The sequence below is a fragment of the Hibiscus syriacus genome, unplaced genomic scaffold (genome assembly GCF_006381635.1).
Source record: "Hibiscus syriacus cultivar Baekdansim isolate YM2019G1 unplaced genomic scaffold, ASM638163v2 tig00112206_pilon, whole genome shotgun sequence".
NCBI classification, from domain to species: Eukaryota; Viridiplantae; Streptophyta; class Magnoliopsida; order Malvales; family Malvaceae; genus Hibiscus; species Hibiscus syriacus.
This window is the reverse complement of record NW_024063267.1, coordinates 1354753-1366986: the sequence shown is the minus strand read 5'-3', so window position 1 is coordinate 1366986 and position 12234 is coordinate 1354753. Positions and strand designations below refer to the sequence as shown.

The 12234-nt window shown below is 37.9% G+C and overlaps 1 protein-coding gene across 5 annotated transcripts in view; it reads right to left on the bottom strand.

The window, feature by feature from the left end:
- The window catches only part of LOC120175436 (MAP3K epsilon protein kinase 1-like), a 29037-nt gene that overhangs the window by 9296 nt on the left and 7507 nt on the right, over window positions 1–12234 (bottom strand). Inside the window, exons 15-25 of one of the 5 annotated variants that reach the window (XM_039182059.1) lie at window positions 6517–6696; window positions 6266–6349; window positions 5744–5835; window positions 5570–5653; window positions 5079–5329; window positions 4437–5000; window positions 2908–3296; window positions 2702–2836; window positions 1556–1962; window positions 1210–1324; window positions 535–1031 (exon numbers count right to left, since the gene is read on the bottom strand). In XM_039182059.1, coding sequence (XP_039037990.1) covers window positions 870–1031; window positions 1210–1324; window positions 1556–1962; window positions 2702–2836; window positions 2908–3296; window positions 4437–5000; window positions 5079–5329; window positions 5570–5653; window positions 5744–5835; window positions 6266–6349; window positions 6517–6696 — 2463 coding nt within the window. In that variant the 3' untranslated portion in view covers window positions 535–869. Of the gene's footprint in view, window positions 1–534; window positions 1032–1209; window positions 1325–1555; window positions 1963–2701; window positions 2837–2907; window positions 3297–4436; window positions 5330–5569; window positions 5654–5743; window positions 5836–6265; window positions 6350–6516; window positions 6697–12234 lie in introns of those variants that run through there. The other 4 variants (XM_039182060.1, XM_039182061.1, XM_039182058.1 and 1 more) reach the window with 4 other exon arrangements.

Here is a 12234-nt window from a genome sequence, read left to right as displayed (position 1 = left end):
TAGAGACTATTTTTATTATTATTTTATTTTAAAAGTTATAAAATTATTAAATTTATTCAAAATAATCAATTTTCCGTCCCAACATTTTCAAAATGCAATATCTGATATCTAATTTTTTAAATTAATTATTTTAACTCGAAGAATAGAAAATACAATATTTTTTAAACTACTTTTGTTTGTTTGTTTAACATAACATAGTGGGTGGGCTAACACATTCTTGATAAAACGGACGATAGCCTACAGCGCTCGTCATTTGAGAATAAATTTCACAATTTTAAACACATTTGATTATGTGATAAAAATATAATACAAATATAATTATAACAAACATTTATGCACATTATTAACACTTCAAAATTTTAATATATATAATAATAAACACGATACGGATATATAAAAAATTTGTTTATTTTTGACCTAGCTCACCAATCTCGGATTCGAGTTCGGACAACCCGACCCTCTTCCAATTTATATATAAATAAAAATAGAGGTATTTATGCTCATTAATAAGGACTTACAGTTCAAGTCAGAAACTTGCGACAAAACTCACCGTTTCATGTTTTGCATATCAAAAGCCTTCATATTTTACAAATTAAACACACAAAACTGGAAGCCTGGAACCAAATCATTGTAATTTAAAGCTAGACAGAAGGAAAGGTCTCGACAACAAAGACAAAATCCACTCCCAAGACCTTTTAAGTGAGCCAACTAAAATCAAAGGCATTTCCTATATTATCCATCTGCCTCCACCCCATCATCATTAATATTTTTGATGTATTAGAGAAACTACGGGAACGAAAATTCGGGAAGGGGAAATCACGCCTTACTAACGGATCGAAATATACATACAGGGGGGAGAACACATGAACTTACAGGACGGTGTTCACGTGAAGGGCTTTGAGCAACGAAGTAGCCATTTGTTTCACCAACACTTGCCCATCTCTGCGTTCTTCGATTAGATTCTGAAGCTTCTGCGGTAAATCGTTCTCCACTATTAATTGTTTTGGTCGCGGGTGGTGCTCGTAAACAGCCTGCAAAAATAAAATTCACAATGATATTCGTGATAAACATCCTTACGGTAGAGGCTTCGAGAAAACAATCAATCTTAATGGACATAGAAAAACAAGTTTATATTACAAGGAGATTGGCATCGAAAGATTTGTAAACAGAATAGGAAAAGATTCTGACAGCTGAAAGGGTCATACTTACCTTAATTAATTTGAGTAAAATAAGACGAGCAAAAGCATCCTGGTGATCCAATCTTGAGATTAGCAGGGGTGTCAAACCATTAACAGCTAATGTCGTGTTTATTCGAGATGATTTCCTACACACCAGAAATAAATAGGGTCAGTTTAGCAAAATTTCCATACACAGCGATCGCTTAAATGTCTAAAGAAAAAAAGGAGAGAAAAAAGAGATTGAAGCTTTTTGAAAAATGAAGCATAACCAACTTCTACGCATCGATGCAAATATAGAATTAATTTGAAGGAACTGTGAAATTGATGAGAATGGCTCCAAATACTAAGAAATAAACGGAGGATGTAGTATCTAGTACGTGATAATTTTCAAGAACGGCTCCAATATGTGGACAAAGTGTTGATCCGGACAAGACTGGAAAAATTTCACCAATCTTTGAACTGCATCCTTCTTCAGCAAAGCTTGTTCCACCTTGCGGTTGTCGTTGTCATGAGCCAAGCAAACGGCAATTGAATCTAATGCTGTCACAGACCATACTTCATCATTAAGCAAACTCAAGTACACATCCAATCCACCATGGGCCCTCAACTGCTCCCTCGAATTACGTGATGCATGAGCCATGTCACACAGTAGCGGCAATGCATTTTGCTTTAAAGGAGAATCTGACATGATAAAATTCATCAAGTGTGGAATAATTCCATTTTCCGCTGCTTGTTCCTGTCTCCTCTTATTTATCTTGCACAAATTGAACAGGGCATTGAGGACCTTCAGAAGATAAGTAAAAATTTATCAGAATAATGTCGGTTGCACCTCTCAAAAGAGCAAAAATTTAACCCGAATTAATAAGAATCACAATCAGATAAGAGAACTTCAAACGGAAATTTGGTTTGAGATTTAAAGCTGCAGTATATGCATTGCCAATTACCGTCCAGAAGAGAAGGGAAAAGGGTTCAAAATAGTATAATTGATTAATAGGCTAAAAAGGGAAGCCAGTATGCGTAGCAAACGCACTACCCACCCTCAAGGCTCAGCACTCGGCTCCCCAAAGCTAATCAATAGTATACATGTGGATGCTTGGATCAGAAGCGAGCAATGGGGAGAATAATACACGTCTCATGAGATAAGAAAAAGGAACAGGAATTTGCAAAGAAACAAGAAATTAGTACATTAAAAGCAGAAGGCAATTTGGATTTATTTAGCAAAAACAAAAGTTTGCTTGTGGTTACAAACTCCACTGATAACTTCTCAAACATCAGGTAGCCACCATCATTTATCTACTGAATTCAGTCAACATTAGAATTAAACCCAAGAGATAACAGCCCAAAATAGTAAGGGAAGTAATATATAGACAAAGGTAGCAGGTGTAAGATTAAAACCAGGTGCACCAAATAATAAAATAAGGCGAAGCCTCAGATAAGCTCAGATGATAAGAGGGAAGACGAAATATCAAATTTTCTGGCAAATGCATCATTAGGCATAAGGATCAAAAGTATATAAGGCAAACCTCATGATGTATTTGGGAAACAAGAGGCCCATCTTTGAGTTCTAGATTCGGGATCAAATACTTAATAGCATCTGCTCGTTGAAGATTCTCTAAGCAGTTTGGATCAGTGGACAAATGATTAATGCACTTCAGTATCTATGAAAAAGATGACCAGTTAGTAGAAAGAACAAAGGAAAAAGGAATTCAAAGTCAAATAGTTAATGTACCTTTAAAAGAATAGGTGGTTCAATGCGATTGAACATTTGGAAAAGACGGTTGAGCAAGCTTTGGCTACACATGTAGGACTTAACAATTGTATCTGCTTGAGCAAACTCAAGAAGTAGATCTGCAACCTTTTCCAGGTATTCCCTGGCAACATCCGCATTCATTGTTGATACCATGTTGGAGAGTAACCCTGATGAGGTCGTGCTTCCAGGTCTAGCATTTAAAACACCTGAGCCAGATAATACACCTGATGCTGTCTGAGAAGCTATACCAGATCTGGATGCTGCTCCTTCAGTAAAAGCCAGTTGCCCAACTTTCTTACTCACTGTTTTATGCGGAATTTTAGGTGTAGCATCAACAACCCCGTTTTCTCTTCCATGGCCAGAGACCTCTGAAATTATAAATAAACTCGCAGCCTTGAATGAAAGTTCACAACTTGTGTCTTATTACAAAGAAGCTAAGAGGAAATACCATAAGTCTCATCAAAGCTAGTGTAAAACTTAATATGCCAACTTAGAAAGTTCCAACATAATGATACTGATAAAAATAATGTAAGTTCTAGCATAAGTATCTTTCAAGGGTTCACCAATTCCTAACGAGATTATTTTCCAGAAAAAGAAGGTGGATTCTGCAATGCTGTTTTTTCTTGTTAGGTTCAGAATTGCTACTTGGTTCGGGGTGAGATTTAAGGATGTTAAAGTTCCTTTCGATTCTCTAGTTGGGGATCTAAAACTGGCAGATTCGAATGGAAGACAGAAAAAAGGGTGTTCTCCTCCTACTAAGTGGGTACCTCCTCCAGAAGGTTTCCTTAATGTTGATGGGGCAATGGCTAAGGGTTGGGACAAAGGTGGAATAGGTGGTTTGATTAGGGATGACAGGGGTTTGTTACTTGGTTCATTTTCTGAAAAAATTGGAGGTGGTCCTCCTATTCTTGCTGAGTTAATGGCGATCAACAGAGGTTTGACTCTCATTGAAGAAGTAGGCACTTCTCCAAGACACATGATTATCTTGGAATCGGACTCCATCACAGCTCTGAAGTGAATTAAAAATCCAGATCTATGTACCCCTTTATTTCAGACCTTGGTTAGAGGTGTAGCTACCAATGTGGAAGGAAAGGGCATCATTTCAAGACATATTTTGAGAGCTGCTAATTGGGAAGCGGATGAGTTAGCAAAAGCTGGTATTGGTTGATCAAGTGTATTGTGTTGAGGTTCTTTAGTTGTTGTGCTTACTCAGTTTCTAGGTTTATGGTTTTACTGCTGCAGTTTGTTTTATGTTTTTAAGTCTTATGTCAAGCAGTATATGACTAGGAATTGGTTGTACGTTATGATTCAGAGTAATAAAATTCAGAGGTGCTCTTTTCCTCCTTCCTATGTCCATGTTACTGATATAACATGTAGGATATGAAGGGGTTTTTAATGAGGCCTATCTTTTATCAAAAAAAAAAAAAAGAAGATAAGGTCAACCATTTACATATTTTAACATCTTCATAAAGCAATTAGCAGTAGATCAACCAATGATGAGTATTTACCTGCAAATTCAGCCATCAAGAAGTCTAATTCACCATTGGCTTTCCTATCATTATTAGCATGTAGAAGAGGCAGTATGCTTTCATGTCTCTCTGATCCTGGCAGGTGACGAACATACTCCAATTGATCTGAAATATGTCTAGAAGGAGGTTCATTCGCCAATAGGCTAAGGAGAGGCTGAACTTGCTGTGCTTGGGTAGTAACTGAAGTGGGGAATCCATTTGATATACTTTCTATCAATTTGGGAGGTCTATCTGTAGATGTCCTGCCTGCAGAGGTACTTATCCTCTGCTGTCTGAGGTCAATCTCAGCTCTACCAGGATCAAGTGTCCACCGATCGGAATTTTCTCGATCTCTGGAAACAGTTGAAGCTTCTTTGGTGGCAATGTTTGAAACTTTTTCCAGGGGTGTCAGATCTGCCAATTTAGAACCAACTGAAACATCCACCGCTCCACTACTAAATTGAGCTCTGCCGCTGTCAATAGCAAGATAACGTGAATCCGGCAGATTGGCATCTGACCTCTGAGAAAGTGAAGTTGAAGCCCGAGAAGGTTCTTGTGCTACAGCTAGAAAGGAATGCTTAATTATTACATGCCTAACTTTAAGGATAATAGATGGATCAGTTAGAGAGAGTGGAGCCTCACTCTGAGCAAACAAAGGATGAGAGGAATCTAATGGACCAGAACGTTGCCGTTGAGCTGAACAATCTACAGCAAATCCACCCCCAACAGATATGGTAGCAAGTCGAGTCGCCTCATTTAAACTATAAAGAGTATTAATAAGCCTCAGCAATATCCCATTCTTAGCAGCTATCTGACAGAAATCATTCCTTGGGGTTGATCGCTGAAGCTTGAAGACCTGCCACATGCCATCAATTGCTAGGTGCACCATTTCCCTGTGTAATAAAAGGCTAATGAGCTTTTTTCAAGTACAGAAAGGAAAATTCACTGGTGCATTTGAAACATAATATTTCAAAAATGACAAGGGGTAGAAGAATCAAAACGGTGCTAGTGCATCAATGAAGTCACAATGATAAATTTGATCACTTGATTTTAGAGCTTTCCAAAATCGTATACTGTCACAAGTCTTGCATTAAATGCAATCAACTATTAACCACATCCAAAAACACACAAACCTGTACTTTGCATAATCAGCCTCTAAAAAGCCAACTAAAACAGGGATTCCACGGCAAGCTATGAACATCTGCAAAGTCAGAGAACTATAAAAGGAAACGAACATGGTAAGTACAAGTCTTTTCCAACAATTAAAAACAATATTAAGCAATTGAAGTAATGAGAGAATTTAACACCTTGATAGGCAAAGCTGCTGCAAGAAACAAGCAGCTTCCATCCGAATTTCCCGAGGACGATCAGGCCCCGCAAAACTCATTACAAACGGGATCTATAATACAACTTGGAAGTGAATAAAACTGCTTAAATACTACAATCTTCACTCTCTTAGTCCCTCCCTCCCTTTCTAATTTTACTTGAAAAGACCAAACAAATAACAGACAAATACACAGAAATCATGAGTACCTATGAAAACTTTTATTCACATGAACTATTACAGCCAAAGAACAAATTAAGGGTTATAAAAATGATGATAAAGCCTCGTTAAGAGTTCTCTAGCTCATTAGTGTGGAACAAGGAAGCTGCCCATGCCTGGAAATAGTTAAGGTTAAGAAAGTGCCAATAAACTTTGTTATCCATGAAGTGGGGAAAGCAAAATAAAACTGAACTCCTTGTTAGGTCCCACGACCTGTTAAGCATGCAATAAGACCTTGCCCAGTGATATATATGGATAAATGAAACAAAATGACCATAGTACTTACAAATCCCACGAGACAAGCATTCTCCTGGAAATCAGTGTTGTCTTTTACAATCTGATTAATAAGTTGAAGCACAGAACATATAACCTGCAATTGCAGTAAAGATTAACAGTCAGTTGTCTTCACCAAGCAAATAACCTAGTTGGAAACAATCTAACATAATTTTATTCCTTTTCCATCTAGGAAAACAGAGTTTTCCTTTTTTCCATTTTTTTGGGGGTGGGGGTGGGAAGAGAGCCTCATAGTTAACATACACGAGTTCTTGGGACATCAAGCAAGTCCATTAGAGGCAGCAAACCATGCTGTGTAACAAAAACAGTTTTCTGTTCAGGACGTTGGTGGAAAATCGCAACGAGTTTCTGGCAGGCAGTCACAATTGCATCCTCTGATTCCTCTGGTCTTAGTGAGCCAACTAATCTACTAAATTCAACAGCCTATAGCACAAAAACAAAATATGCTTTTTAAATCTCTCTGCTTCCAGAAACAACAATAACACGAGGAAGGTTCAAAATAAAGAATTCAACACATAGGAATGGAGAGGCAATGAGGATCAGATAAGGATTGGGAAAAAGTATAAATTCATTAGTTACTGGCATGACCATGTTTTCTCCTTGTGATATAAAAAATATATGTTTGAGTCATAAATATTAAGTGGGGAGAAATCCAAAAATAATCTCCTTTGCGTTTAGAGTCTAGTATGTGCAACTTTTAATAGGATTGATTATTTTTTTATAAGAAGGTAGGCCTCGTTAAAAACCCCCTTCATGATTAATGGAGCACAAAGTGCTCTTTAATCAGCGGAAGGAGGAAAAGAGTGCCTTAATTCATTAAAAACCGAAATATACATAATGTTTAAAAACAAAACACACCCTTTACAATATTCAACCCAAATCCTAACTAAAGCCTAATAGAAAGATGTGTAACTAGCCAATACCAGCTTTAGCTAAGCTGTCAGCCTCAACATTGGCTGATCTAGGAACCCATTTAATAATACCATTAAGATCTCTTAACAAAATAACAATTTCTTTCACAAAGACTCTGTAGACATAAGGACAACAATCATAATTTTTGACCCACTCCACTGCTAGTTTACTGTCTGATTCAACAATTAAGCGTTCTTTAAACCTCTGATGAATCAAAGCGAAGAAAGATAAGCTCTTCTTTATTGCCATAATCTCAATCAACAGAGGTGGACCTGGACCATCTGCCTCTTGGAAAGAACCCATCACCGAGCCATCCTCAACTCTTAGAATGCCCCCAACACCACTTTTCCTCCAATCTCCATTCACTGCTGCATCGACGTTCAATTTTATAAAACCCTTTGGTTGAGGAGACCAAGACACAATTTTGATGATCGAAAGCCTTGGATTAGAACAACAGTCCCCAAGAGTTGGATCAGAAATGAGAGAATCCTTTAGAATAGCCACGTCATTGAATTTAGCTAAGAACCAAGTAGCCAACCTACATCTTGCCATAAAAAATAACTCCATTTGATCTACCCTTCCCCCATCGAACACAATGTCATTCCTAGTTTTCCAAATCGTCCATAGAACCACTCCCGGAATAAAGGACCAAATTTTAGAATTAAGGACCATTTCTTCCCAAGCTACCATAAAACTTTGAGCATTATCCTGCAGAACCGAACACACTCCCCAAATTTTCAGAAATTTATTCCAAAGATTCCATGCCACAGTGCAAGTGAAAAATAAATGTGCTGAAGATTCAGCCTCCTCTTTACAAAACGGGCATGCAACATCAACAATAGCTGAAACTCTCCTATCACCTGTAACCTCCACTCTGCACTAACTGCCAATCCATAAAGGAGTCTGTCGAAACAGGACAGCAAGACTTCATCTAGACTTGACAGAATAGATACCTTCCCCATTCCCTCCAAATACATCTCATCCAAAAAGAGTCTGTTGTCGAAATAGGACAGCAAGACTTCATCTAGACTTGACAGAATAGATACCTTCCCCATTCCCTTTCCAAATCAACCCATCTGACAAATCATGGGATAGAGTGATATTGTGAATTATCGCCATAAGATCAGAAAACTGTTCCAGCTCTCAATCACTTAGATTTCTTCTCAATTGAACATGCCAAGACCAAACTGATGACCGAAACTCTCCAAACTCCTTAAGCTTCCCATTCCTGTTTAAAGACAGAACAAACAGTCTCGGGAAAACTACTTTAAGAGGAAAATCAAGCGCCCAACAATCAAACCAAAAACTGATGCTCCCTCCATTCCCCACCCGTACATTGAACAGACTTCGAAACTTATCTCCAAACTGATCCTCTTTGAAATGGTTTTGAACTACCGATTTCCAAATCCAAGAAGCATGTGCAGGAAATTTATCCTTGAACAACAGAGATCTAGTGTCCAGATTATACTTACAGCAGATAACCCTCTTCCACACTGACTCTCTATCGTTAGCAAACCTCCACAACCATTTTCCTAGGAGAGCTCTATTCATATAATTGAGATCCAAAACTCCAAGACCCCCAACACTTTTAGCAGAGCACACTGTCGACCAATTAATCCAGTGAATTTTCTTTACCTCTACCCCTCCTCCCCATAGAAATCTGGCCATGATGGAATTGAGTTTAACAATCACCGAAGAGGGAATTTTAAACAATGACATGAAATAGATGGGTAAAGAGCACAAAACAACCTTCAATAAGATCACTCTCCCTACCATTGACAAAGTCTTCGCCTTCCATCCAACTAACTTTTTGTAAAACTTCTGCACAATCGGATCCCACATCAAAGTAGAATTTCTCTTAACACCAAGCGGCAGTCCCAAATATTCCGAAGGGAAATGCTCGACTGAACATCCAATTGCATTAGCCCACTACAATACCTCTTCCTCTCTGATATTAATACCAAATAGTTTACTTTTAGTAAGATTCAGTTTGAGGCCTAATATTATTTTGAAAACCCGTAGAACCCTCTTAACATTCAGAATCTGTCTTCGATGCAGAGCAGAAAATTATTAGATCATCTGCGAATTGCAGATGAGATAAATTATAAGAAGCCTCATCTTTGCCAACAACCAGACTAGAAAACAGACCCGCAGTTACTGCCTTTAACAGCAGTAAGTTAAGTAACTCTCCAACGAAATTAAACAGCAACGGAGACAAAGGACACCCCTGTCTAAGACCTCTCGCCATAGCAAATTCATCCGTAGGTACTCCGTTAACTAATACTGACACCGAGGTTGTTGTGACACATTTCCGAATCCAGCAGCACCACTTCGATCCGAACCCCATTTTAGTCATGATTTTAAAGAGAATATCTCAATCAATCGTATCATAAGCCTTCTTAAAGTCTACCTTAAACACACAACCCTTCAATCCTTTCTTTCTCCATAAGTCAATTCCTTCATTAGCAATAAAAGAACAATCCAAATTTTTTCCACCCGGAATGAAAGCATATTGTGAATCACTAATAATATCATCAATGTAACCTCTTAACCTTCTCGAGAGACACTTGGACAGAATTTATACACTACTACTAATAGGTCTGAAATTGTCAAACCCCCCAATATGAGAACCCTTTGGAATGAGAGTAATGAAAGAATGATTGATGCCATGCTCCCAATCTTTTTCCAAGTAAAAGTTATGGAAAAATTTCAAAATATCACCTTTTAAAGAGGGCCAGAATTTCTTAAAAAAACCCATATTCAAGCCATCTGGTCCAGGAGCTTTGTTGCTATCACACGAGTTTATGGTTTCCCAAATCTCATCTTCCGTAAACTCTTTTTCTAGCATAAGACTCTGCTCCATAGAAATTCTTGAAAAATTCAACTTAATATCCTCCACTTCCAAAGTTGAACTACAATTGTAAGCCTTATAAAAATGCTCTCTAACAGCTGACTTGATAAGAACAGGATCTTTGATAACTTCACCTTCAACATTAATAGCATTCAAAGAATTCATCCTCCTCCTAATGGTGGCACATGTGTGAAAAAATTTAGAATTCCGGTCTCCATCTTTAACCCACTTCTCTCTTGAATTTTGGAACCAGATTTGTTCCTCAATTCTGTATAGTCTCCAAAGCTCATTTCTCAAAAACCTCAACTCTGTTGAACTGCCATAGTCGATGGAAATTTGGTTTTGTTGAAACTGATTTTCCAGCTGATGAATTTTGTCTTCTAGAGAAGAGATATCATCACGTGAAAACTGCTTCTTATCCCCAGACCAACTCTTAATAGCGACCTTTGTATTCTTAAGAATACTCAATATACCAGCCATTTTCTTGTCCTTCCTGAACTTCTTTATGGACTCTGTAATCTTCTCCTCAAACCCTTCCTCAGACATAAGAGAGCTAAACAGCCTAAAAGGTCTTTTGCCCCAGTTATCTACCCCACTCTCCAGAATTAAAGCATTATGATCAGAGATAGATTTAGGTAATAACGATTGAGTGATACCAGAAAATGCTGCAGAGAAACTAACATTAACTAGAAACCTGTCAAGTCTGACAACAGTGGGATAATCCCGGTTGCTGCTCCATGTAAAATTCCCCCCAATTAAAGGTAGATCAATTAGCCCCGTTTGCTGAGTAAAAAGACTGAAGATTTCCATAAAATTCTTGTTCTAAGTACAACCCTCCTTCTCTTCTTCTGTTAAATAGGCATTGAAGTCCCCTCCCACACAAAAAGGAATGTTGAACCCATTTAAAAACAGTCCCAGTTCTTCAAAAAACCCAGCCTTTTCTTCTTCCACAGATGGACCATAAACATTTATGAAACCACATCTAAGTTGGTTCGATTTGAACTTCCCGAAAACAGCAATAAACCTCTTGTGAACATGTTGGTCTTCTTTCTCAAAAAAACTATCATCCCAACAACTTAAAATACCCCCTGAAGAACATGTTGCTGGTGACTCAAAGACCCCTTGGAACTTATTCAACCCACTTCTCCTTAAGAAAGATCTTGGTAAAATCTCAAGTTTTGTTTCTTGTAAAAAAAGAAACATTGGTTTTTTCTCAGAAACTATTTTTTGAACTGCTCACTGTTTTTCTTTTTTACCTAGCCCCCTGACATTCCAAGACAGCATACATAGCTTTGGCATCATATTTCTAATTGATAATACCAAAAACAATCCCAGGATTAACCCACAAACTCAGGAAGCCCCACTCAAGCCTTTCTCCAAATCCATAATTTTTTGAAGAAAAGCATTCTTCCCTTCCTTAAAAGATATACCCAAAATCCTGCTGATCTCCCATGTAGCCATAGCTTCCTTCAACAGCAAAGTGAAATCTGATGAGGACACGGTAGAAATAGCAACATGATCTAAAGCATCCCTAATGAGGGCTCTTTTAAATCTCCTGTTGAACCTCCTCCCCCTTGAACCATCAGTTTCCCCTTCTGTAAAATCAGCATCCTCCACAAAATCAGAATGATATCCTCTTGGAATTAAAGCCCTATCCAACTTAATACTGCTCTCCCCTCCTGAAACATCCAACCATATATTCCTTTCCTTAGACCTACTATAAACTCTCTTATGACTTTTAATTAACTTTCTTCCAACCGGGGCACTTTTCATGGATAAATCTCAGAACGAGTATGAGAACCAACTCTTATACTTAACATCTTTAAATCTTCATCAGACCCCATTTCAACATCGTTCCCTGTTGGATCCTTATTACCAACCTCTATTGACATAACACACTTACTATCCTTGGCTTTGTCTTCATCCCCTGATCTGTTCTCATTACTAAACTGATGAAGGCTCTTGAGATGCCTATCCATGTTGCTCATGGTCTTCATTTTCCCTTGAAATATTCCATGTCTGACACATAAATGGACATGGGTATGGTGGTAGGACCTCAAGGACCCCCAAATATAGGGAAAAACTTTTATAAAATTTAACATACCCACGCCAAAAATATTTCAATATCTGACACTCGGACAGTCGAGTCTGAGTTACATATAATCCCACTCTCCACAAGACCAGCAATTGAACAAAAT